General features: G+C 50.0%; 2 protein-coding genes across 2 annotated transcripts in view; one reads left to right on the top strand and one right to left on the bottom strand.

Moving 5' to 3' along the window:
• RFX1 (regulatory factor X, 1 (influences HLA class II expression)) overlaps positions 1 to 7496 on the top strand; it is a 28116-nt gene extending 20620 nt beyond the window's left edge. The window contains exons 10-21 of the mRNA XM_006874280.1: positions 1307 to 1488; positions 2267 to 2386; positions 2473 to 2588; positions 3831 to 3949; positions 4025 to 4134; positions 4471 to 4622; positions 4699 to 4796; positions 6232 to 6381; positions 6469 to 6677; positions 6869 to 7022; positions 7105 to 7150; positions 7257 to 7496. Of these exons, the coding sequence (XP_006874342.1) occupies positions 1307 to 1488; positions 2267 to 2386; positions 2473 to 2588; positions 3831 to 3949; positions 4025 to 4134; positions 4471 to 4622; positions 4699 to 4796; positions 6232 to 6381; positions 6469 to 6677; positions 6869 to 7022; positions 7105 to 7150; positions 7257 to 7426 (1626 nt within the window). The 3' untranslated portion in view covers positions 7427 to 7496. The remainder of the gene's footprint in view (positions 1 to 1306; positions 1489 to 2266; positions 2387 to 2472; positions 2589 to 3830; positions 3950 to 4024; positions 4135 to 4470; positions 4623 to 4698; positions 4797 to 6231; positions 6382 to 6468; positions 6678 to 6868; positions 7023 to 7104; positions 7151 to 7256) is intronic.
• A 1505-nt stretch (positions 7497 to 9001) lies between these two features.
• Positions 9002 to 16040, bottom strand: DCAF15 (DDB1 and CUL4 associated factor 15). Its single transcript, XM_006874279.1, has 13 exons — positions 15894 to 16040; positions 14216 to 14313; positions 13995 to 14130; positions 13196 to 13302; positions 12975 to 13114; positions 12716 to 12886; positions 10510 to 10944; positions 10327 to 10418; positions 10114 to 10242; positions 9937 to 10022; positions 9649 to 9753; positions 9456 to 9571; positions 9002 to 9191 (listed from the first exon to the last, which is right to left on the bottom strand). The coding sequence occupies exons 1-13, from the start codon at positions 16023 to 16025 to the stop codon at positions 9136 to 9138; spliced, it is 1803 nt and encodes a 600-aa protein (XP_006874341.1). The 5' UTR covers positions 16026 to 16040; the 3' UTR covers positions 9002 to 9135.
• Positions 16041 to 26811: the final 10771 nt, after the last annotated feature.

Here is a 26811-nt window from a genome sequence, read left to right as displayed (position 1 = left end):
CAAAGCAGACAGAACAGCCCTGAGGGAGACTCTGTGTCTATCTGTATGGCGGGTTCCACAGCCTCCCTCTCTCAGAGGTGGTTACCCCCAACAAGCGGGAGCAGTGGATTCCCACGTTTGTAACTCTTGTATCTCAACCCAAGCGCACCCACTGTGGAGTGTGTGAGGTTAACTGAGTTCAGAAGACAGGACCTCCCTTACACTCAACATCCTGCCTTCTTCTATTGTGTTCTCTTATCTTTGCCTGCTGGTCCATGAGCCACCAAAGTGAGCTCCTGAGCTTCTGGTCAAGCTGCACCTGCTGCCCACTGTGGTAGCCACTGGCCACATGTGGTTGTTGGATGCTGGAAATGTGGCTAGTGCGACTGAGCAACTCAGTTTATTTTCAACTATTTATTTTGAAATAAGTATACCATGCGAAAGCCATTGCCATTGGGCCAATGCCTACTTGTAGAGTCACGGGAAGCTGCACTGATAAGACAGAGAAGGCCCAGTGTACTCTTCACCCGGCTTCCCCTAGTGGTTACATCCTACATGGAAATCAGAAGACTCCCATTAGTATAATGTGTGTGTGGTTCCTGGTCATTTTAGTATCTGTGTGGAGTTTGGAAACCACCATCACCACCAACAGGAGACAGAACATTCCTTTACCCCAAAAATCTGCATCTATGTCTTTTTTAGTTATGATTTTGGGGAAAGTCTATTTACCAAACTGGTTGTCCAATCAACAGTTGACATACATTTTGATTCATGATGTAGATTTGGGCCTCACCACGTAACTGCCCTCCTCCCACTTCTTCCCTGTGTTTCTTGTTTCTATCCTTCCGTTCCTATCCTTTCATCCTGAGCATTATCCCAGGGTAAATGCTCCAGTGGTTCGTAGACATGTACACCTCCAGGGGCTCTTGTTCACCTTATAGGCTCGTTGGGCTGAAAGTTGAGCCGTGGCATGCGTCTCTGCTACTCGCTCATGGTTCTGCCCACCTGCCTCCCTCTTGGCATCCTGACCCCTGGTATCTACTGCTCTGTTTTCTATCTCTCTGATGTTGCCTTTTCAAGAATGCCATGTCCATGGAATCATATGTACAGCATGTGGCCTTTGGAGAGTGGCTTTCTTTATTAAGTAGAAATGAAATGGACGTCTCAGTAGCTGCATGTGGCTAGTGGTGACTGTATCAGATAGTGCGGTTCTAGAGAGTTCCTTGAGATTCGGGTGCTAGGGCTGATGAGGCGGTGATGTGCCTTGTCAGGATGTGAGGGTCACAGCTGGGCACTCAGTGCTGTCCTGGTCCCACTCCCACCCCAGGTCCAGTGGCTTTTGGACAACTATGAGACGGCGGAGGGCGTCAGCCTACCCCGGAGTACCCTCTACTGCCACTACCTGCTGCACTGCCAGGAACAGAAGTTGGAGCCTGTCAACGCTGCATCGTTCGGCAAGCTCATCCGCTCTGTCTTCATGGGCCTGCGCACCCGCCGCCTCGGCACCAGGTGGGCCCGCAAGACCACCCCACCACATGCCAGTGGCCCCTCGTGGGCCCTCCTCAGGGCCTTTGCACAGCTGCCTTTTGCCTGGTCCCCGATCCCTCTCCTTCCCTGATGCTCTGTCCTTGCTTTTGCTCTCTCCTTAGCACCATCCAGCACCTTGTTTCTTCTCCTGACTGCCTTTGGTTATGGTCTGTCTTCCTACATGGAAGTGAACCCTCGAAGGGGTGGGGTAGGGAAGGCTGCACACATTTGGTGCTTAAGCAGGACCTTTGAGTCACTGAGTTCACGTAGGAAACAATGAGGCACCACTGGAAACCTGGCTTCTTTGTCTATCCCACCAATCCCTGTTGACCTCTCAACTCCAGGTCCTAGTTTCAGAGCAAGCTCATCTGTGCCTTCATTCGCTGACTCTGAGCCACAGTTTCCTCATGTGTCATCAGGGATGAGGCTCAAGTGGGTCATAGAGGCAGGCGGGTTAGCAGCACTGGCATTGCTTAGCCTGTATAAGAAGGCCCAGTTAGTAATATGACTAGCTATCGTGAAGTCTTTGCTGAGTGCCTGCCCTGTGCTGCATCAGGGTTGAGGTGTGAGCAGAGTCATTGCAGGGGCAGGAGGGACCACCAACCTCCTCCTCAGTTCCCACCACCACCACCATTTGAGCAGCTCTGGCTTCCCCAGGGTAGGGCCCAAGGCCACCACCCAGCTCCTAAGCAGAGGGGAGGCAGAGGTGGAGTGGGGCTCCTACCCCAGCCCCACCTAGCCCTTACCCTGTACCTCCCAGAGGCAACTCCAAGTACCATTACTACGGCCTGCGCATCAAGGCCAACTCGCCCCTGCTGCGCCTGATGGAGGATCAGCAGCACATGGCCATGCGAGGCCAACCCTTCTCGCAGAAGCAGAGGTAGGAGGGGGCCTAGGCACCCAGGATGGGTGGGAAAGGGTGACCACCAGCCGTCACCCACCCAGCCACCCACCCTTCTCCCCCAGGCTCAAGCCCATCCAGAAGATGGAGGGCATGACCAACGGTGTGGCCGTGGGGCAGCAGCAGGCCGCTGGGCTGTCGGACATCAGTGCCCAGGTTCAGCAGTACCAGCAGTTCCTGGGTGAGGGGCTCCCTGGTCAGGGCGGGCCCAGTGAGGGGTCTCACCTGGGAGAGGCAGATGTCCAGCAATCGCCTCACACATCTTCCTAAAACATAACCGGGGTCAGTCCCTCGGGTGGGTGGGGACTGGGCTGGAGCTAAAGGAAGGACCCACGCCAGTCTGACCTGACCGTCATCTCCACCTGTTAACATGACTCCATCCCCAAACCTCTTTTCAAGGTGAATTCTCACTAGTTCCAATGGGGATCATTTGTCTGTTACTAAGCCCCCGCGGAGCTCTGATGGTATAGTGATTAAAGCACTTGGCTGTGAATTAAAAGGTCAGCAGTTCAAATCTACCATCTGCTCTGCTTCCATAAAGCTTTCTATCCCAGGAGACGACGCTATGGGGCAGTTCTACTCTGTCCTGTGGTTGGAACCACTGTGAGTTGGAATGGACTCGACGGCAGTGGCTTTGGTTTTGACCTGAGCCCCCAATCAGCTTCCCTCATGCTAAAACACTCTAAATCCCATATAAACGGACACATTCGCTGGGCTGCTCATGAGGGCAACTCCCCTTCTTTCCCTCATGATGCTCATTCCCTCACCAACCAGGCCCCTGGCAGCAGAGACCACCCTAGGTCTGACACTGCTCACAACAGTGTGCTGCACGTGAGAGCTGGCAGTTCTTAAGAAAGACAAAGCAAAATGCAGTCGTGAAGCGAGCAGATCCCAAGAATCCAGCATATGCCCATGGCATGGCTGCGATGTCAGAGGTTCATCATGAACCTGGGTGTGTGTGAGACCACACTCCTTGACAAGTTGAGTGGTGTCTCAGGGGTGACTGTCCTTGGTTATTCCCCACCTTGGGCCCTCAGGCGTTAGAGCAGCTTCCTGGTGCTCCTGATTGGAGCCTGGGTTTGCTTTCTGGCAGCTGGGATGGAGTCCCAGGTCCTAGGTGCTGATGCATTGCTGCCTGCCACTTAGCAGCCAAGCTGTGCTTGGAATGAGCCACTCATAGTCTCTGGGTGGGAAGCACACAGGGTCTGGAATCTTCCCCATTTTGGACCCCCTACTTGGAGTTTTCTGGGGGGAACTCTGGATCAGGTGCATGCCCTCACTGAGCCTCTGTGTCCTCCATTGCACGTGGGGACCACCTATGAGGTAGGAGAGTGGTGACAATGTAATAGGGTCTTGGGGAAACTTGAGGGGGCAACAGGCAAGGGCTGAGGGTCTCATGGTGTCCGGCTCTCCCCACCCCCAGATGCCTCCCGGAGCCTCCCTGAATTCACAGAGCTGGATCTCCAGGGCAAAGTGTTACCGGAGGGCGTCGGGCCTGGGGACATCAAGGCTTTCCAGCTCCTATACCGGGAACACTGTGAGGTAGGGCTGCAGCCACAGGCTGGGAGGACCACGCTGCTCCCCAGGCCCCTCTCAGTAGTCCTGTCTCCCCAATAGGCCATCGTCGACGTCATGGTGAACCTACAGTTCACCCTGGTGGAGACTCTCTGGAAAACGTTTTGGAGGTACAATCTCAGCCAGTCCAGCGAGGCGCCAACACTAGCCGTGTAAGTCCCATGCAAGCAGACAAGCCGGGGGGGTGGGGGTGGGGGTGGGTGTCGGCGCTTGTCTAACCCTGCAATATGTGGGTTACATGTATACATATGAACCCCCAAGTGCACGTGTGTCCATCCGACACTCAGTGCGTGAGTGACCAGACCTGGGGGAGGGGCACACCTGGTCTTTGGAGTGGAGGGACGTCCGTGTGCAGAGTGTAAGATCCTCATCTGACCCTTGGGACATTGGGCATGTTCCATTCAGACCTGGGGAGGGATAAAGTGCCCACCTGACCCCAGGTGGGGGCACCCATGCCTGCCTGACCCCAGGGTGGGTGGTGCCCACAGGCACGATGAGGCCGAGAAGCGGCTGCCCAAGGCCAGCTTGGTACTCCTCTCCAAGTTCGAGCCTGTGCTGCAGTGGACCAAGCACTGTGACAACTTGCTGTACCAGGGCCTGGTGGAGATTCTCATCCCTGACGTGCTGCGGCCCATCCCCAGTGAGTATGCACCTCCGGCCCTCCCATGTGCCACCCCTCAATCCCTAGCCTGACCAGCCCCCACTACCCCCCACAGGTGCCTTGACCCAAGCGATCCGGAACTTTGCCAAGAGCCTGGAGAGCTGGCTCACCCATGCCATGGTGAACATCCCTGAGGAGATGTTGCGGGTGAAGGTGAGGGGGTGCCTGAGGAGTCGGCTGGTGGCTTCAGGGCATGGGACCCCAGGCCTCAGTCTTCTCTGCCTACTCCATTTAGACCTGTGCCAAGAGTGCGTTCCAGGTGTGTGCGCCTCAGTACAACAACCAGAGCAGCTCGGGGCATGGTCTTTATAAACCCACTTCTTCAGATGCCTGTTCTAACCCATTTGTAGCTCTGTGCTTCACACAGCATTTTTGAAAAAGACAAAAACCAAGTGCAAATTGAGAAATAGTTCTCTTGAGGCCCCTTCATGGAAAGTGCTTTTGGGATTCAGAAATACATAATTTTTTTTTTTTTTTTTTAAAGACATCTGTAAGGAAACGGAACAGCCCAGTGCCACACAACAATAGGATTCCTGGTGTAGCAATGTAGGATAAGCACTGCACTGCTAACCCCAAAATCAATGGTTTAAATCTACCAGCCGCTCTTGGAGAACCTACACAGACAGTAGCTATGAATAGGAATTGACTGGAGAGCACTTCACCACCACAACAAAGGCTCAAACATAACAATTGTGAGAATGGTGCAGGAATAGGCTGCATTTCATTCTGTTGGGCACACAGTCGCTGAGTCAGAACCCACTCGATGGCACCTAACAACACATTTGGTAACTACCGAGATAGGAGGGTTATATATCTAATTTATTTAAAGAAAAGGTCAGAAGGAAAGTCTGAAGGATTCCCCTGGTGGGGTGTAGGTACCTCACACAGGTAAGGACTGGAGAGAGTAGATGCTGGATACATAGGAGACCCTTAGAAAGAGCACCTAGTCATTCCCTTCTGCATTTATTGAGCTGCTAAGGAGCTCTGGTAGCGTAGTGGTTACGAATCGGGCTGCAAACCTTAAGGTTAGTGGTTCGAAACTACCAGCGGTTCCGCGGGAGAAAGATGAGGCTTTCTACTCCCATAAAGATTTACACCCTTGGAAACCCTGTACAGGGTCGCTATGGGTCGGAACCGACTCAATGGCACTTAACAACAACAACTGGGTGCCCGGCGTAGCTTTCAGTGCTGGGAGAACTGCAGTATACCTGGGGCAAAATGTCTGACTAAAGCTGACACCAGGGAAACAAACTGAAACAAAACAAGGCCTGCTTTTTCCAGGCAGTACCTGCCAGTCTTTTCTATTGTGTTCTGCCATTAACAAGGACTGTGGGTCAGAACACAGGAAAAGGATGGGTGAGCGTCCAACGTGTGAAAAGCACCCTAAGAGCGTTTCACAGTGATCATCCCTTTTTAAGAAACAAAGAAACTAAGGCCCAAAGAGTTAGCAGAGGTCACACGCCCAGAAAAGTGGGCTCTAACTCATCTGTGCTCCCCATGTGAGTCTAGGCGTGTTGTGAGCCCTAAGAGCTGCAGCGGGGTGGGATGGGGTACGGTCCTGTAGAAACCACAAGCCTGGGTCCCCCAGGTTGCGGCGGCCGGTGCCTTTGCACAGACGCTGCGGCGCTACACGTCGCTCAACCACCTGGCTCAAGCGGCCCGTGCAGTCTTGCAGAACACAGCACAGATCAACCAGATGCTGAGCGACCTTAACCGCGTTGACTTCGCCAACGTGCAGGTGAGCGCGGGCAGGGAGGTTGGGCTAGAGGGCCGCAGGTGAACCCCGGGCAGGGACTGAGCCCTGGTTCTGTCCTCTGTGCTTTAGGAGCAGGCCTCGTGGGTGTGTCGCTGCGAAGACCGCGTGGTGCAGCGGCTAGAGCAGGATTTCAAGGTGACGCTGCAACAGCAGAACTCACTGGAACAATGGGCTGCCTGGCTGGATGGTGTCGTGAGCCAGGTGCTCAAGCCCTACCAGGGCAGTGCTGGCTTCCCCAAGGCTGCCAAACTCTTTCTTCTCAAGTGGTCTTTCTACAGGTGCGCACACCAGCAGGGGTTTGCTAGGGTTGGAGACCGGGAAGACACAACCTCTTGGGAGGGCGGGGCTGCAGTAGTCTCCTCCCAACGTGGGAGGGACCCAGTAGGGTTCCTTCCCCTTGGGTCGTGGCCTGAGGGGATTGGGGGTCAAGGGGCGGGTCTGAATGGCCTCCCCTCTGTTGCGTGGACAGCTCCATGGTGATCCGGGACCTGACCCTGCGCAGCGCTGCCAGCTTCGGCTCCTTCCACCTCATCCGGCTGCTCTACGATGAGTACATGTACTACCTGATTGAGCACCGTGTGGCCCAGGCCAAGGGCGAGACCCCTATCGCAGTCATGGGCGAGGTGGGCACATACGGGGCATAGGGTGCAAGGTGGGGGGCACCTGCAATCGGGTCCTCACCATTCCCTACCTTCTCTCCTCTAGTTCGCCAACCTGGCCACCTCGCTGAACCCCCTGGACCCCGACAAAGGTAGGCTGGAAGCGTCCCCACACGGGCCTGGGAGGCGGCGGGCAGTGGTTCACCTCACCCACCGGCTCTTGCCGCTCTCTGAGCCGAGCCTGGTCCATGTGCCCAGATGAGGAGGAGGAAGAAGAGGAGGAGAGCGAGGATGAGCTGCCGCAGGACATCTCTTTAGCAGATGGAGGCGAGTCGCCTGCATTGGGTCCCGAGGCCCTGGAGCCGCCCGCCAAGTTGGCACGGCCAGATGCGCGAGGCCTCTTCGTGCAAGCGCTGCCCTCCAGCTAAGTCCCGTGACCCGTGGCCGCTGGCCCGGGTCCCCACCCGCCCAACCCCACCACCCCCCACGCCAGGGTCCCTGACTGCTTCTGTGGCTTCACTGTCACCGCGCCAGCCTCGGCCAGGGCAGAGAGGAGCCTTGGAAGGCAGGGCCCTCGCCCACTCAATGGGGCTGGTGTAATCACAGGCCCGGCGGAGCCGCACCTGCAAACTCTTGACACAAAAGATGTGCCTTAAGGAACCTGCCGCCGTGCCCAGGTGCCCCTTGGGGCAGCCAGCTGGGTCCCTTGGCCTTGAAGGCCGCAGCATCTCCCTTCCCCCACAGGCCCTCTCACCACCCAAGGGGGCAGGCAGGCAGGCCCCCTCCCCTGCAGAACTGTTAACTTATTCAGCTCGCTGGCTTTGCACAGCCTATCCTGAGTCCAGCCTGAGCCCCAGGCGGGCACAGGTGGGTATCACCTGGGGTCCCCCACTGTTGGCAGCAGCCTGGAAGCCCTCCGCTAGCAACCCCACTGCTCCCCCCTCTTGGTATAAGTGCAATTAAAGCCGTGGGTGTGGCATCTTATCCAGAGCTAGGTTTTCCCTTGTCCCTTAGCCCGAGGGTGGCACTCCCCAGCCTGGCTAAGGGGGGTGGGGGAGACCTGGCCTCCAGCTTCCAAAGAGCATCGGGCAGCCCAGCCCGGCCCCGGGGGGACCTGCTGCAGGCAGTGGGGCCAGCCGTGCCCGATGCCCCCTTCCCCACGCTGGTTTGTAATGGAACCTTCTCCGTGCTCCTACTCTTCCCGTCCTCTGTGACGTGTGACCCCCATCCTCTGAACCACATGACTATTGTGCGATTTGTGAGCGCCAAGCGGAGTCGGTAACTTGTTGGGTTTGTTTCCAACTATCATGGCCTTATCTGTTCTAGTTTTCTCAGTGTCTTCAACCTGTGCTGCGATCGATGTTTAATGGTAAAACAGAAAAGAAAAAAAAACAAAAAACAACAAACTGACCTATTGTACAAAAATCACTATTTTGTGTGCTCCGCGTGCTACAGCTTTGGAGGCCTCCCCCTCCCGGCAGTGACAGTGTCCACACGTGTGGTAGTCTAGTGTGCCGAGCTGTTTTCTACCTTTTTGTAGTCTTTCTTAAAACACAATAAATTCCACTGTGGTATTTGGCTACTGCTGATTTGCTGGGATGCGGGGATGGAGGTGGGGGTAGGGAGGCTCCTGGGGCCTGAGCAGCAATGAGGGAACCTCGGCAAGGTTCAGAAATAAAACATTTATTACATGAAGAGGAATCAAAGGGGGGGGTGAATGGCCACAAGGTTTCTCACCACCAAGTGGAGGAGGCTGGGGTGGGTAGGCAATGGGGTTCTTCAGCCTCCCAGAGGGAATGTCCACACCTCCCGAGGCAAGGAAAGGGGCAAATGCACAAGGAACCAGCTGTGCCCAACTAGGGTAGAAATGGGGCACCCGTGGCTAGTGGGGCAGGGGGCTCCCTCTCTCTGCCCCTTCCCAACTTAAATAGGCATAAATAAGAAGCATCCAGACTCTCAGGCCTCGGGCTGCCCCCACCCAGCCACCCCCCTCCCCTACCACCCCCATCCCCCGCAGCCTAACACTAGTGCTGGTCTTCAGTTGGCTGGCCCGAGGCCGGGAAGAGGCCAGCCCAGGCAGCAGACAGCTCCCAGACCGCGGAGGTAGTTGGAGTCAGTGTCCTGGGCAGCAGGGCCCTCACAGCACGATCCATGTGTATCGCTCACTGTCCGCCAGGACCTTCAATGAGCACCCTGTAGGGAGGAGGGAGCAGAGTCATGAGGATTCCAAATGCCTCCCACCCCATGGGCTGAGACCAGAGAGCTGAATATACCTGAGTCCCACTAGGTCCCACCCACCAAGGCCTTTGATTAGTCCTCAGCCAGGATTCCCTGTCCCCAACCTCCAGCCAGCACTCAGAACCTCGACCTGCCCCAATCCAACCTGGTTCTGGGAAAAGTGCATGTCCCATGCCAGCTAGGACCTTGGTCCCAACTGTCCTGGGCCCCCAGCCCCACCTTTGTGCAGTGCCTCATTGGTCATCCTGTTGACGTATCGGCCACTGCTCTCAGGTACCAACCACTTCATCACCATGTCTACGCAGCTCTTGCGGTATGAGCTCCAAACGCTGCCACTGAGAGATGAGGGGGTGAGCAGCTCTCCCCTCTCCCGACCCTGCTGTCCCCCACTTACCACCCCATCCTGCCTCACCTGGTCTGCCCTTTGACTTCAGTGAGGTCACCCACGCTAACTGTCACGAAGATGCCTGTGTTGAGGTCCCATGCCACCTTGAGGCTGGTATGATAGGTCTTTGGTCTGCAATGGGTACAAAGGAAGAGGGTGAGTTCACCTCGTCTCAAGGGAAAGCAAGTTGCCCTGAGATGATCAAGTCTTAAGACAAACGGCAGATGCATGATTTGGAGGTGGGGGCTGGGGACGAGGGTCTTCTTTCTGGCAATGATGTGGCTCTCTCTAAGACAGGGGTCCTTGACTACTCACCGAAGCTGGCCCTCTTCGGTGGGGGATGGGAAGGCCAGCAGCAGCAGGCCAATGTTGATGAGGACCTGGTTAGTTTCTGGGCACACCTGGAACAAAGAGTAGATGGTGACAACCACTGAGGGTGACACCCCAGAGAATGGAGGTCCTGGGCCCGCTCTGTCCCATTCCTGAATCTACCTCCAGGATGACGATATCATAGTCACTAAAGGAGCAAAACTGGTGGCCCCAAGTGGCGTCATGGCGGATGACCTCATTGATGACATACTCGAAGTCCAGCGTGAGCTGCTCCACTGTCAGGTACTGACCCTGTGGACAGGTGAGCAGGAAACAAGTGAAAGCCGTACCACTCCCACTCTTACCAGCAGGCTCCCCAGGGGCCCCAGCACCAACCTGGACAGCTGTCCGCTCTCGCATGGGCCGAAGGTTGCGGCCCCGGAGATCAGTCACCACGAAAGGCAGGGAGATCTTATCATCCTCAAACTCTAGGGAGTCAGGAGGCAGGAAACAGGAATAGTGGAGGCAGTAGGACAGGAAATCCATGCTGACCCCTTGCCCGGGACCCCACTTGCTCACCATCCTCTGGCTCAGTCCCCTCTGCTGACTCAAGCACGTAATGCAGCTTGGTGTAGTTGACATAGCCAGGCTCCGGGGCAGGTGCCTCTTCAGCAGGGGGGCTATCCCGGGGCACTGCCTCCCCACCAGGGGATAGGGCTTCGGCAGGCGGGCAGCAACGGCTGCCTGAGGTTCCTGGGCAAAGGGGTGGCCGGGCTTCCTCAGAGGTCCCACCCTTGGCCTCTTTGGCCCTACGGAAGATGTCAGCCACAAACTCCTTGGCTTTGGCGATGGCAGGCGAGGGCTCAGGGGTCCCAGAGGGCAGGGCTGGGGCAGCCTCAGGGGAGAAGCTGAGGAGGGCTGGGGGCACCTCTGGGCTCTGAGGCCCAGAAAGACTGGGTGGGGCCAGGGGTGAGGCTGTGTGGTCATACAGGATTTGGCAGAAGCCACCATCGCCTGAAACAAAACAAGTAATACAAAAGATCAGGAATCAAGTTTCTAGTCCAAGATGCTCTCAGACCTACCTCTACCCTGAGGGTTCCCTAGAAATGCACCTGGAGGAGACCCTTCTAGAAGACTCACCTTGAATGAGAGATCAGAGTGAAACACCTACTTACTACTCAGCACACGTGTCATGCGCACACTCATTTACATTGATTCAAATCTGATATCAAGCACCTATGGTGAGCCAGGCACTGCAAACATAGCAGTGAACAAGACAAGACCCAGCCCTAAAGAGCTGCCAGGCTACAGCAGACAAGTGAGAGCCATGTGACTACTAACCGTCCATCCACACATAGCCCTCTGTCCTTCCCAACCAGTCACATCTGAACCAGCACAGGGTGTCAACAGTCAGCTTCCCTGCGAAGTGTGGGGTTGGCACAGAGGACCCAGTCCACCCCTATTCCCTGAGCAGCACGTTCTCTTAGGTCAGAGAAACAGGGACAGAGGCCCGGACATGCTTGTCCAAGGTAACTGGGGTGCAGGCTCCCATCCCCCAAGAGGTAGCACTCTGGGGGAGAGGTTAAAAATGGAAGAGTCAGAAGTAATGTCTCCTGTGGTGACAGCACACAAACAGCATAGTAGGGTCCTCTCCCAGGACCGGGGACCCGTAGTGGCAGCCCATTGGATATGATCCTGGTGCTGTGAGGACTGGCACCCTGGGGTGGCCTGGCTCCAGAGGTGCTGCCGCACCTTACCCACAGAGGCACAGCCTGCCAGGAGCTAGGACAGCCTCTGATGTGTCTGGGGATAAAGGCCCCTAGGTGCTTGCGTGTGAGCTGATTTATATGTATCTCATCTTCTTTTTGCTCTCTTCTCTCACCCATGAGCAGTCATTTTAATAACGCTGTTACCTGCCACTGAGTTGGTTCAACTCATAGCGACCCCATACAGTGTTTGTAAGGAGCGGCTGGTGAGCTTGAACCGCTGACCTTTTGGTTTAAACCAACATTGCAGTCCAACCCATTAACCCACAAACGCTACACCAGAACTCCTTAAAGACATTAGTGGCTATCTTTTTATCTGCCTGGTTCTTGCATGCTCATGTATAAGTAAGTGGAATCAGTTACAGATTTTATGGTTCTTTCCACATGTGTGCTATACCTTGAGGTCCCTCCCAAGACGCTCTGGGGACATGGACTCTGGCTCTCCCTCTCTCTGCTCCTGTCAGAGTGCATGCCTGTCTTACCTCCCTGCCGTTGGGATGGACAGTGGGTTCCAGCTCCCCACCACAGCCTTGGACACGCCCCTGAAGACCTGATGGGAATCCCCGAAGGGACAGGCCTGGGCATGGAGCTGCAGGACCACAAGTCACACTCCAGTCATGCAGACCCCAAGGGCACGGGCCGTCCTTCTCCCTCCACCCACCCCCCGTCAGACATGGCTTCACTCAGCTTTCCAATGCCTGTCATTCTGTCAAGTAATCATTCCTGTTCTTGTCCTTTGCTTTTTTTTTTTTTTTAATAAGCAATGATGTAAAATGTTGGATATCCACAAATCAAATGTGGCTATTTACACTCAAAGCAAATGCAATGTAATGAATGGAAAACTCAGGTTCTCTAATGCACAAGCCACATTTCACATGCCAAGCAGTCACAAGTGACTAAAGTCCTCCCTACAGTGCAGTTCTACTGGACAATGCTGTGGCCCTCTCTCCACTGTGTGACCTTGGATGAGTGGCATCACTGCTTTGTGTCTTGGACTCCCCATCTGTGACAGGACCTACCTGCCGAGTGGACAGAGACGGCGCAGGCCACCAGGGAGTAGCTGGTGTTGAGCAACACCACCTGGTCCTTCTTGAGCTGGAAGGCGGGCTGGAAGGTGGGGAAGGGGTAAACCACCTGGTACTTGGTGTGCAGCATGAAGCCGTGCCGCAGACACTGGGCACTTGGGTCGCCTGCAGCAACACACACACCACACCAGTCTCACCAGAGGCCCCGATGGAGAAACCAGGCGGCCCATGTCCCGGGAGGCCCAGTCCTCACCTGGATGGGCCCGGCTAGCATCTCGGCAGGCGGCACAGCGGCCTGGGGGTGGTACAGCCACGGTGCTGATGTAGATGTCGCGGTGGTTCTCATCACTCATCATCATCATATTCATGAGCATCCCATTGGCTGAGCGAGTGCTAGGGGTGACACATTCTCAGCCTCCTGGTCCCTTCTTCAAGGCCCAGCCTCTGCCCAGCCTCCCCAGCCCTGCCACTCACTTGAAGCCAAAGACGATGACCTTGGAGGCATCACTGGGCCACTCGCACACGGTCAGGTACAGGTCGCTGTAAATCTCCTCATCCTGGAATAGCCGCACCTGCCGCACCTGAGGGGCAGTTCCAGGGTCAGTATGGGCTACAACGCAGGGGCTGAGGAGGAGGAGGCCAAGGCTGCTCAATGCTATGCTGGAGTAAGGCAAAGCTAGAACTGGCATCTCAGATTAGGGAGCCCCAAGCAGCCTCTAGTCTCATCTCTAATAAGGCCTCAGGCAGCCTCATGAGAGGGCAGGGGCAGGGGAGGCATGATTTCTAAGTGGGGGCAGGAACTAGGTTGTGCCCCTCCTGCACAGTGGAGGAACTCAGTCAGTCACACTGGTCCCAAACCTGACTCAGCCCTCCTGGGTTGAGGCCTCAGCAAACCCCTTTACCTTTTTGAGCTCATCTGTAAAATGGGATAACAGTTCTCCAAGGGGTCAAGGTCAGGGCTGAAAGTCAATGAAGCCACCAGTGTGTTACCAGCAGCTGTGTCCCACAGGACCTGGGCCAATGCTGGCTCACAGACTGCACACTGCGATACACCACGCGGAACTGCCGCCAGAATCCACAGTACGAACGGCAATTTCCTACCATTTGACCTAATACAGAGTCTTTTCAACAACCCTGTGAGAAGTTGATCACCATTTTACAGACAAGTTATCTAGGGTTCAGAGGCAGGTCACACTCTTTGTGGAGTCCTCAAGCCCCTGGGAGGTGCATGCCAACCTGCAGTGGAGTCCGGCCCAGCCCAGCCTGGCCCTACCAGCTTGAGCTTGCTGTGGACGTTGAATTCCCACCAGTACAGGTGGTAGATGTAGAAGGAGAAGTCATCATCCCCGCTGCTGCTGGTGTAGGAAAGGACGTAGCGGCCACATTTGGAAAAACCCAGGAAGATATGTCTGTAGGGGAGGGGTAAAAGTGTCCAGTTCAAGGGGAGCCCTGTGCCCCAGCCAGCCGCCCACCCCAGCCCAGCTCCTGCCTCACCCTGCATAGAGGAAGTCCTCATCCACAATGTTCTTTAGGGAGACGCAGACCCTGGGCGGCAACTTCCGGAAGAGACGTGGGGACAGCTGCCCACTGATCTGGGAACAGGGCAAAGTCCTTCTGATACCACCAGCTACCTGCAGCCCTCCAGCTACCAGACTCCTTACCCAAAGCAGAGCTGCCCTCACAGAAGCCAGTCAGTCCCAGCCACCCTGACCCCCCTCCCTGTCAGCCACACTGTCAATGGTGGTCCAAGTTCTAGTAAGTGGGAAGGGCTGGGACCTGAGGTTGGGACCCACCCTGTCCTCCCAACTCCACACCTCTTAAGCCTCTGACCCTTCTTGTCCGAGCCTCTGGCCTCTGAGGTCCAGCAAGGATACAGTGTATGTCCTGAGCCATCAAAGAGGTTGGGATGGGGGCGTAACTAGCACTCAGCTGTCCCAGCCACTAGCCTACAGCCAGAGTCAGGTTCTCAGGGCAGCCTGGCCCCATGTGGGGATGGTGGAGGTAGATAGAAGGATGGGTCCAAATCCTATCCCATCATCTCAATTAGCTGAAGCTTTCCAATCCACTCCTTCATCCCAAAAATGCTACCAAGAAAGAATCTTTGGGAGCAGGCTGGCACACCCACCCTCAGACCTGCCAGCCCATCTGATAGAGGAGACATGGTCCTGCCTTCAAAAGACTCCAGTCTGATGGAAAACAAAGAGCCTTGTCTACAGAGCGCCCCGAATGATGGGAGAGACAGGCTTCTCCTCAAAGAGGTCTGATGCTCAGGGCACAGCCTCAGCCTGAGAAGAGAAAACGGCCTGTCAGGGAGGCCTTGACTGATGGGGGAGACACAGGCCTGCCCAAGGAGCTTCCAAGCGAAGGGTGGAGCCACAGCCCTACCCGGGGAGCTCCCAGGCTGAGGGCGGAGGCAGCCTCAGTCCTGAGAGCTCCCAGTCAAAAAGGGGAGGCACAGCCCTACCCTCGCAGAGGTCCCAGCCTAAAGAAGGCTCAGGCCCTGTCCAAACACACAGCTCTCTCAGGTTGCTCCTGGGCTGAAGGGAGAGTCATCTCTGCCCTCACAGAGCTCCCTAACTGGCCAGGATGATGTCCTATGGAGGGGAGATTGCTGGGCTCAGATAGCTCTCAGTCTTGGGAGAAAAGATCTGGCCCTATGCTGGGAGCACCCTCCCAATCAGTGGAGGAGGCAGCTCCAAGTTTAGGCGCTGCCAGCTCCCGTGTGGGCAGAGCTGGGGCTGAAGAAGCCCAAAGCGGGTCATAGAGGTTCTGCTCCGTACAGGGGGCGGGAAGGCTCCATAACGGAAGGACCATGAGAGCCAGGTCTGAAAAATGAGTCTCACCCTGGACAACCCCATTCTTCCTTATTCCTCCAGCAGTCTCTAGGGTCACCTCGCTCCAAACCCTCTACCCCGTACCCCGGGCTGTGCATCCAAGCCCCCTCCCTGACACCCCATCCCATCTCCCATCACTTAAACCCCCTCCCCTGGACCCTGTCACAAGCCTCTCCATCCAAACCCCCGTCCCCGATGCCCCGCCCCAGTCTCCTCCATCTAAGCCCCCTCCCCCAGAGCCCCGCCCCCAACCCCTCACCCCGCGAACGCCCTTCCTCCGCCTCCCTCGTCCCAGCTCCCCACCCGCCGGCGCTCTCCTCCAAGGCTTCAGGTCTCACCTTGACCCGCTCCAGCTGCTTGAGGACGTGCTCACGCCGTCGACCCGCTGCCCGTTTTCCCCCGGCACCCCCGGGGCCGCCGCCGCCGCTCCCGGCCCCGCTGTTCCGCTCCGATTTCGAGCTGGGCGCCATTTTCACCCCCTCCCTCCACTTCCGGAGCAACCGGCCTCTTCGCCCCACCCCCGCCGCCTTCTCATTGGTTCCTCCTCAGGATATCGGGACGCCGGTTGGGTAAAAGCCCGCTCTCGGGGCCTCTTCCCGCTGCGTTTGTCTATCAAAGCCTTCGCAGCTCTTGATTGGAAAAGGCGGTACAGCGTCGCCGTGTTCCTGCCTTTCTGAAAGGACGCACCAGTCAGAGGTTGTGTTTGTTGTCCTCGCCCAGATAACATTGATCCAATAGGCGGAGACCCCGTCCATCTCGATGGCGTCACGCCCTCCTGTGGCTGGTGGGTTTCCATGGAGACCCCAGGCGGTCCAGGCCAGTGGGCGGGGCAATGGAAATCTGTGGTCCAGAAGGACCAGAATACTAGTCCATGGCTATCTGGGCATGAGCAGCGTGGACCAGAGATTTGGCGAGCATCCTTGGGCCTCCAGTCCTGGCCGAGAAAATGGATTGGCTAAGGATGAGATTCGATGAAAGCATCTTTCAGATAGGCTGTGGGAGCAGCCTCATCAGTCGGTGATGTTGATGATGATGACAATGATAATAGCATCACGTTCTTACATGCAGTTACATACATATTCTGGGCAGGATTCTCAATGTACAGTCCACATATACTGTAATAACTTGTTTTAATCCTTATAACAATTTTGGGTCAGATGGAGGTAATAAACAGAAGAAACAGATACTAATTGTTTAATGCCTACTGTGTGTATCATCTTATGTGCATTAACTCATTTGATCTTTGCAATAGTCTTAGAGACATAGCCTTTTATTATCTTCATGTTGTTGTTGTTAAGTTCCATCGAGTCGGTTTCAAATCATAGTGACCCTGTATGGGGTTTTCGAAGAGCAGCTGGTGGGTTTGAAATACCGACCTTGTGGTTAGCAGTAAGGTGCTTATTCTACAGCACTAAACCAGAGCTCAGTTTATTGCTACTGCCCACAAGTTGGTCCCAACACATGGTTATCCCAGACACAACTGAACAGCCCTGTGCCACCCCATAATTCGCTGCAGATGGGATAATTGTGATCCATAAGGTTTAATTGATTTTCAGAAGCTGATCACCAGGCCTTTCCTCCTAGTCCCATCTTAGTCTAGAAGATCTCCCAAAACCTGTTGAACATCATAGTAACATAAAAGCCTCCACAGACAGTCAGGTGATGACTGCACAGGAGAGTAATCGGCAAGAAATCTTCATTTTACACATGATGAGGCTGAGACCGAAAGCACAGTTCCCCTGTTGTGGTTGTTGTTGAGTGCCATCGAGTCAGTTCTGACTCACAGTGACCCTGTATAGGGTTTCCAAAGAGCAGCTCGTGGATTTGAACCACTGATCTTGCAGTTCAAACTGACTTTGCAGCCCAGTGCTTCTCCTACAGTGTCATATACACATATATAAACACTGTCATCAAGTCATGTTGTTGTCAAGTGCCATCGAGTCAGTTCTGACTCCTAGCAACCCTGTATAGGCTTTTCAAGGAGTGGCTGCTGGGTTTGAACCAGCCAACCTTGAAGTTAGCTATCCAATGCTTATCCTACAGAACCATGTCAGGATTTCCCATTGAGTCGTAGCAACCTTACATAGGGTTTCTGAAACAGTAAATCTTTATGGAAGCAAATAGCCTCATCTTTCTCTCAAGGAGTGGCTAGTGGTTTTGAACCACCAACTTTTTGGCTAGCAACCCAATGCCTAAGTCACAGAGCCACTAGGGCACCTTGGTACACATATATAAACACTGTAGAAATTAGTTGTTGTGACAGAATCAGAGGAAGTGAATGGATTGTTTTCCATGTTCTTCTAGGCTCATGAATTCATTTGGTCAACAAACATTTGTTGAGTACCTACTATGTTCTATGAATAACGTTTCATTCATAGAGTCACTATAAGTCGGAGCTGACTCAACAGCAACTAGCAACAAAATCTATGTTCCAGGCAATGGAGCTATAGCAATGAATAAAACAGACAGTAAAGAAAAAAAATGAGTCAGCATCAACTAGCAGCAGTTGGTTTGGTTAGTTGTTTTTATCTCATTCCAGGTAAGACTAGAAAGGGAAGGGAAGGAAGAGGTTGTTTAGACAGAACACCATGAAAAAGAGAAGAGTAGGAATATTCCAGGCAAAGGTGTGGAGGAAGGGAGAAATGAGGATAACATGTTTGGGAGACCACAAAAAGGAAAGTTAGGTCACTGCAGGAATGAACAGGGGAAAAAAGTGAGGAAAAGCCTGGTAAATAAGGCAGTTGGATTTTATTCTCTTCTTTCATTTTTAAAAACTTTTAATTGAGAATTGAGTGAAGGTTTACAAAGCAGATCATCAGTTTTACATTCAGTATGTCGTATACTTTGCTTCATTAGAATGATTGCAAATATGTACATGTACCAACAGTTAACATTATTTACCTCTATTCAATTTTTTTTTAAGTTTTTATTGTGAATTGAGTGAACGTTTACAGGGCAGATCATCAGTTTTACATTCAGCAAACCATATACATTGTTTCATTACAATGATCATAATCTCCTCCATGTACCATCAGTTAACAGTATTTCTCCCTATTCATTTTAGCTTTTTTTTTTTTTAATAACAGTCTGGCATATATAATAATTTAAACCACCAAGGAACACATTCTGCAAGCCTGCCTCCCAGTCGCAGCTCTCATCAGTCCCTCTCTTCCCATGATTATAGAGTCCTCAGCTGCTCTCTCTCTCCACATCCCCATCTCTGTCTCCATCCCCTGTGTTGCTGCTTCTCTGGATAGGATCCCACATTCCACCTGTGCTCTTCTCCCTTGATAGTCCTAGGGTCCTCTGTTTCTGGACTGTAAGATTAACTACTCCCCTATTTCTGTTACAAAACCTCTACCATTACAATTGTGATAGTCTCAATTAGTCATGATAACAATTACTCACTATTGAATCATAATAACCTTATCCCCATCTATTTTCACCAGACCCATCTAGACAAGATGAAAAGTATTCAGTGGGGACACTATCTTCCCTTGCACACTCTTAAACTATACTCCCTCTTGAAAACTTGTAAGCCAGCCACTTCACACCTTTATTGCCCACTCATTTTAGGTTGTTGTTGTAGTTAGGTGCCATTCAGTTGGTACCAACTTATAGCAACCCTATGCACAACAGAACGAAACACTGTCTGATCATGGGCCAACCTCACTGTTGTTGCCATGCTTGAGCCCATTGATGCTGCCAGTTTGCTAATCCATCTTGCTGGTGGTCTTCCTCTTTTTCTCCTACCCTCCACCCTACCAAACATCATATACTTCTCCAACTACCCTGTATACAGAGGGGATAACACAGATACTTGATGTGAAGACTCCTTCTCTCTCAGTTGGTATTTTTAGCTACTACATCCATGAGTGCAGGTCAAGTCATCAAACTGTAGCAATTTACCCTCGTTTCCTTTATCCTCCCCCCCGCCCAATTTTTTTTTTCATCTTCCTCTAGCTGAGTTCTGATCATCAAGCCATTGAGGCTAGGTCAAATGGATACTATCTTCAAGTTTGGGTGTTCTTGTGCATCTCCCCTAGCTTCATATCAGCTGGATGCTTCACTCTCAGCTCTAGCCCTCTGTGGCTATGTCCTTGTCCATGGGCTCAAGTATCCCCGGGTCTCACCACACTTTGGACCAACCAGCCCTTCCTCTTCTCTCTCTCATCTCCAGGCCAACAGGAGTCAATGGACCATGGTTGAACTCAGTCCATTTCTTCATTGCTGCCTTTCCCCCTCTTCCACTCACCAGTAGACCAATGTGGCTGCCAGCAAGCTTATATGCCTGCTTGTGTGTTCCCTTTGAGAGGAGCTTGACCTGAAAGGACTTAATTGCTTGCCTTGATGGCTTCTTGGCAAACAACTTACTTGTTTTTGTCATAGCCAATTATATTGTCATTTTTGTTTTGGGTTTTTCCTGCTGATCTTTCTTTGAAGATGTGTGTTCTGTCACTCCAGCTATTCCATGCTGGTCTGTTTGTCCTTTCTAGTGGGAATGGCCCACCTCAGAAGGTTCTGGTTGGGGCTCAGGATTCCATCTAAGGTCCTATACACTACAAAGGCTCTGCAAGAGGCCTATTTCACTGGGCAAGTTCTAGAACCCCTTTTAGGTATTCAGATCAGTTAGTTATAGGCTGAAGACAGGCTTACAAACTTTCTGTAATCATGTTTCCTATATTCCTTTCTATCCCATTCAAGTGTCTATTTTACAATAATAGGCAAAGGAAACCAGTATTCATTCAGTCAAGCATATTAACATTATTTCCCCTCTTTTACTCATTCAGACTATGCCTCAATCCCTGTATTACAGAGTCCTTTTTGTTCCATGATTGAGCATACATCACTATTTACCTCTGTCCCTGCTCTGTACATTTTGACTGGTGCATTTGATCTATTTACATTTAGTGTGATTACTGATAGATATGAACTATCAATGGATCAATGTCTCCTTAAAGTAAGGAGAAACAACTGTTATCATCCATTAATAAGTATAGCATTGAATGCATGAAGAATAAATCTAGGAAAATTGGAAGTTGTCCAAAATGAAATGAAGCACATAAATGTAGACATCTTAGGCATTAGTGAGCTGAAATGGACAGGTATTGGTCATTTTGAACCTGACAATCACATTGTTTACTATGCCAAAAATTAAAAATTGAAGAGGAATGACCTCTCATTCATCATAAAAAGAACATTTCAAGGTCTGCCTTGAAGTACAATGCCGTGTGTGATAGGATAATATTCATATGCCTACATGGAGGACCACTATTACCACTATTGCTCAAGTTTATGCACCAATCACTAAAGCCAGTGAGGATGAAATTGAAAAATTCTACCAAGTTCTTCAGTCTGAAATCAAACAAACATGGAATCAAAATGTTTGATAATTACTGGTGACTGAAATACAAAGTTTGGAAACAAAGAGGGAGGATCACTAGTTGGAAAATATGGCCTTGTTGATAGAAATGATGCTGGATATCGCACGACAGAATTTTGAAAGACCAATGATTTGTTAATTGCAAGCACCTTTTTTTATACAGCATAAAAGACAATTATACACATAGACTTCACCAGATACAATACACAGAAATCTGTGGAAAGGGATGGAAGAAAAGCTCCATATCATCAGCCAAAACAAGGCCAGGAGCAGACTGTGGAACAGACCATCAATTATTCATATACAAGTCCAAACTGAAGCTGAAGAAAATTAAAACAAGTCCACAAGAGCCAAAATAGACCTTGAAACCTATCCCACCTGAATTTAGAGATTATCCGAAGAACAGTTTTAATGCATTAGACTCTAATCACCAAAAAACAGAAGAGTAGTGGGATGTCATCAAGAATATCATACAGGAAGAAGATAAAAGGTCATTAAGAAGGTAAGAAAGATAGAAAAGACCAAAATGGATGTCAGAAGAGACTCTGAAACTTACTGTCCGACATGGAGATGCTAAAGCAAATGGAAGAAATGAACAGAAAATTTCAAATGGCAGCTCAAGAAGACAAAGTCATTAAAATGAAATATGAAAAGATCTGGAATTAGAAAACCAAAAGGGCAAAACGCACTCAGCATTTCTCAAGCTGAAAAAACTGGGGGAAAAAATTCAAGCCTCAACTTGAAATACTGTAGGTTTCTTTGGGCAAAATATTGATTGATGCAGAAAACATCAACAGCAGATGGACAGAATACAGAGCCAAAGGTTCTAAGGAAGAAGTCCAAGTTGTACTGAAGGTATTGGCAAAGATCAAAACTCCAGGAATTCATGAACACAAACTGAAATCTCTCAACAAACTAACGAAGCACCGGAGACACTCACTTATCTCTGCCGAGAAATTTGGTGGACAGCTACCTGGCAAGCTGATTGGAAGAAATCCATATTTGTGCCCATTCCAAAGAGAGGTGATCCAGTGGAATGTGGAAATCCTAAGACAATATCATTAATATCACATGCAAGTAAAATTTTGCTAAAGATAATTTAAAAATAGTTGCAACAGTACATTGCCAGGGAACTGCAAGAGGTTCAAGCTGAATTCAGACCAGGACATGGAATGACAGCTATCATTGCTGACATCAGATGGATCCTGACTGAAAGCAGAGAATATCATAAAAGTGTTTATCTGTGCTTTATTGAGTATTCAAAAGCTTTCTACTATATGGATCATGACAACCTATGGACCACGTTGCAGAGAATGAGCATTCTGGAACATTTAATTGTGCTGATGAGGAACCTATATATAGACCAAGAGGCAGTGATTCAAACAGAACAAGGGGACAATGAATGGTTTAAAATTAGCAATGATTGTGAGGTTGGCCCAGGACCAGGTGTGTTTTGTTCTGTTGTGCATAGGGTCACTATGAGTTGATACCGACTCGATGGCACCTAACAATAACAACAACAACAAAGCTCTCTGACTGGCAGGAATCCCCCCACAGTTTTCTCCTCTCTGGGTCCAGTCCCTGCCCTAGTTTTTTCCTTTTGTTTTTGTTTTTTTCCTTCTTCTTTTTCTCTTATTCTCTTTTACTTGTTTTTTTTTTTATCCTTTTTTCCCTCTACTTACCTTTTTTCTATCTTGTTTCCCCTTTTTCCTCTCCTCTTCTTTTTTAATTTTGCTCTTGATTTCTTTGCAAAGTATCTCTCACAAAATATATACTAATTATTGTAGGTTTATTTTACATATACCCATGCATTTTTTTTTTCCACTTCAACAATTATTTATGGAGAACCTACTCTGGAAGACATTGTTATAGATTCAGAAAATGAGAGCACACTCTTGCCATCAAGAAGCATATAATTTTTTTTATGTCAAGCACTATAAGAGAAATATACTGTTAGTTTTTGTTTGTTTGTTTTTTACTCAACCTCCCACACATTTTTTGACACTCCTCCCAGCTTAATTTCTCTCCTTGAATGTGGGCTGGACTTAGTGACTCATTTCTATGTAACAGAATATGGAAAGAGAAAAATAGTAATTTGACAGTAGAGAAAACTAGTATGGTGCAAGAAATTATTTAATACATCTGTTCTAGTCATATTCTTTGTTTGTTGTTGTTGTTGTTGTCAGGTGCCATCGAGTCGGAACCGACTCATAGCGACCCCATGCACAGCAGAACGAAACAATGTCCGATCCTGGGCCAACCTCACTACCGCTGCCACCCTTGAGTCCATCAATGATCTTTGTAACTCCCACCAAATGATTGAGCGTTGTTGTTAGTACCATTGAGTTGGTACCGACTCATGGCGACCCTATGCACAACAGAGTGAAACACTGCCTGGTCCTGGGCCAGCCTCACAATCATTGCTACATTTGTGCCCATCACTGCTGCCACTGTGCCAATCCATCTCTTTGGGGCTCTCCCTGTTTTTCTTCAACTCTGTATTTCACCAAACAATATGTCCAAACTAGGAGAGACAAAGTCTGTCCATCCTGGCTTCCAGGGAGCATTCTGGATGTACTTCCTCCAACACAGATCTATTTGTTCTTTTGGCAGTCCATGGTACTTTTAATATTCTCCTTCAACATTATAACTCAAAGGCATCAATTCTTCTACAGTCTTCCTTATTCACTGTCCAACTTTCACACGCGTATGAGGTGATTGAAAACACCATGGCTTGGGTCAGGCGCATCTTAGTCCTCAAACTGACATCTTTGCTCTTCAATACTTTAAAAAGGTTGTGTGCAGCTGATTTTCCTAATACAATACATTGTTTGATTGTTTAACTTCTGCTTCCATGAGTGTTGATGGTTTATCCAAGCAAAATGAAGTCTTTGATAACTTCCATCTTTTCTCCATTGTTCTGGATGTTGTTTATTGGTCTACTTGTGAGGAATTTTGTTTTCTTTTCACTGAAGTGCAACTCATACCAGAGGCTGTGGTCTTTGATCTTCATCAGTAAGTATTTTAAGTCCTCTTCGCTTTCAGCAAGCAAGGTTGTATCATCTGCATGTCCCAGGTTGTTAATGAGTCTTCCTCCAATCTTGATGCCAAGTTTTTCTTCATATAATCCATGCAATCATTTTCAATGATTGAGTTGTTGTTGTTGGTAAGTGCTGTTGAGTCGATTCCGACCCATAGCGACCCTGTATAGGGTTTCCAAAGAGTAGCTGGTAAGCTTGAACCACTGGCCTTGCAGTTCAAATGACTTTGCAGTCTTACGCATTAGCCCGCAGCGCCACACCAAGACGCCCAATGATTGAGTGGGAGCATGCAAATTGAGTATATGAAACTAACATGGGGATTGGTTAGTTTTGCCATGCCACTGGGTTTTTAATGAGCCATCCCAGAAGCAGGGAAGGGAATCTCATGACCATCAAGAAAGAACAGCCATGAATGGAGTGTGTCCTTTGGACCTCAAGGCCCCTATGCAGAGAAGCAGCAGTGGTGACATGAAGAGAATGAGACTCAGTAGGGAGCTTGCTAGCTCATAGAAGGAGTAGAACTGAGTGCCTTTGGGCAGGAGGCTGGCTTGCAGAATGAGGTGCCCTTTGGAAATTTATCAACAGTGTTAAAGGAGCTTTGTAACACTTGCCCCAACAGGACAGGGGCCAAGAGACCATGTGTCTGAGAGGCTGAGGCCAAGAGAGAGGCATGTCTGTGGTACAGCTGAGAAGAGGTTCTCTGGATCAAAGAACCGCTTTATCTTGTTTCTGATCCTGAATTATACCCTGTTAACTTCCCTAATGGAGCCCCGGTGTGGCACTGTGGGATAAAGCACTGGCTCACCAGGTCAGTTTGAACCACAAGGTCAGCAGTTCAAACTCACCATCCGCTCACTCTGAGTTGAAACCAACTCGATGGCATTTGAGTTAACTTCCCTAATAAAGCCCATAATCACTGAGCAGTATCTGTGTGTTCTGTGTGACCATTGCAACAACTTATCAAACCCAACTGAGAAGTATAAGAGAGTATCATGGGAGAGATGGTTGGTTACAGAATTGTAAAGGAAGGTAGGAGGCCACAGGCATGTCTAGCTGACCTTAGTTTGATGCTGACAGTGATTCTCCTCTGCCACCTTTGTGAAGTCAGAGGAGGTCAGACACAGACTCCATATCATTTCTTGTACTAGCAAAAACCACCTTAACCAAGTGGTTAAGGTCAGCATCACCAGAGATTAGTCCTGTTGATATCATAACCCCAGATGTGATGCAATGAAGAAGGCATTTCACCTTTGTGACTGATTGAAAGAGATCGTTGAATTGACTAGGACTCATGGCGACCCACTTACAATAAAGTTACCCTTTATCCTCCTCATGATCACTGGCATGTTCCAATCCATCACCGAAGGTTTTGTGTCAGTCTCACCCATGGTCTCCCTTGCCCTTGCTGGCCCACAGCTTCATCAAACCTGATGTCCTCTTTGATGGACTGATCCTTCCATATGTGAAGAGTAAGCAACTCAGACAATATTCTGTTATGAGTCATAAGGTTTTCATCATCTAATTTTCAGAAATAGATTTTCAGTCTGGAAGTGCCATTGAAACCTGTCCACCATGTATGACCTTGCTGGTAAGTGAAATACCAGTGGGATCACTTCAAGTATCATAGCAATAGGAAAGTCACCACAGAATGACAACGTACGCTTTTGTGATATCTTCCCCCAAACCCATAACCTCAATTCAATCAAGAGAAAACATCAGAAGTCTGTCCTAAATTGAGAGATAATCTCCAAAATACCTGACTAGATTCCTCAGAAGTGTCAAGGTCACAAGAAGCAATGAAAGACCAAGAAACCATCATAGATCAGAGGATACTAAGGAGACATGGAATGTCCTGGATGCGATCCTGGACCAGAAAAAGACATTAGTGGGAAAATCGCAGTATGTAGTTTAGGGACTAGTATTACATTGATTTCCATTGGTTTCTTAGTTTTGACCAAAGTATTGTAGTCATTCACAAAGTTTTAATGAGCAGTGAAAATGAGACGAAACAGTTGCATACATCCACTAATAATTAGAACATGGAATGTATGAAATATGAATCTAGGAAAATTGAAAGTCATCAAAAATGAAATGGAACACAAAAAGATCAATATCCTAGGCATTTAGAAATGGACTATATCCATTACGATCTACTATACTGGGAATATGAAGTCCTGGCATGGCACTGTAGGACAGGACTGCTAACCACAGGGCTGGTGGTTCAAACCCACTAGTCGATGCTTGGAAATCCTATACAAGGTCGCTATGAATCAGAACTGACTTGATGCCACTTAACAACAACAATACTGGAACTGGAAAATTGAGGAGGAATTAAATTGCATTCATTACCAAAACAAACATTTTAAGATTTATCCTAAAGTACAACACTGTCAGTGATAAGATTATATCCATAAGCCTACAAGGAAGTCTACTAATATGACTAGTATTCAAATTTATAAACCAGAAACTAATGCCAAAGATGAAGAAATTATAAAGATTTTTATAAACTTCTGCAGAAATTGATCAAGCCTGTAATCATGATGTACTGATAATTACTGGTGATTGGAATGCAAAAGTTGAAAATAGAATGAGTGGTAGTTGGAAAATATGGCCTTGATGATAGAAATGATGCCAGAGATTGCACCACAGAATTTTGTAAGACCAATTAGTTATTCATTGTCAATACTTCTTTTCAAGAACATAAATGGTGACAATACGTGTGAACTTCACTGGCTAGAATACACAGAAATCAAATCGACTATCTCTATGGAAGAATGCAGAAATCATCGGACAATCTCTTTGATATCTCAAGCGAGTCAAGTTTTGCTAAAG

Source organism: Chrysochloris asiatica, unplaced genomic scaffold (assembly GCF_000296735.1).
Source record: "Chrysochloris asiatica unplaced genomic scaffold, ChrAsi1.0 scaffold00268, whole genome shotgun sequence".
NCBI lineage: Eukaryota > Metazoa > Chordata > Mammalia > Afrosoricida > Chrysochloridae > Chrysochloris > Chrysochloris asiatica.
Note: the sequence above shows the minus strand (reverse complement) of the source record. Positions and strands in the feature narration are given on the sequence as shown.

Coding starts and splice junctions, on each gene's coding strand:
- DCAF15 (XM_006874279.1), bottom strand. CDS start 16,025: ATGGCGCCCAGCTCGAAATCGGAGCGGAACAGCGGGGCCGGGAGCGGC. Junction 14,314..15,893: donor AGCAGCTGGAGCGGGTCAAG/GTGAGACCTGAA, acceptor CCCTGTTCCCAG/ATCAGTGGGCAGCTGTCCCC. Junction 10,419..10,509: donor GGGGACTGAGCCAGAGGATG/GTGAGCAAGTGG, acceptor CTGACTCCCTAG/AGTTTGAGGATGATAAGATC.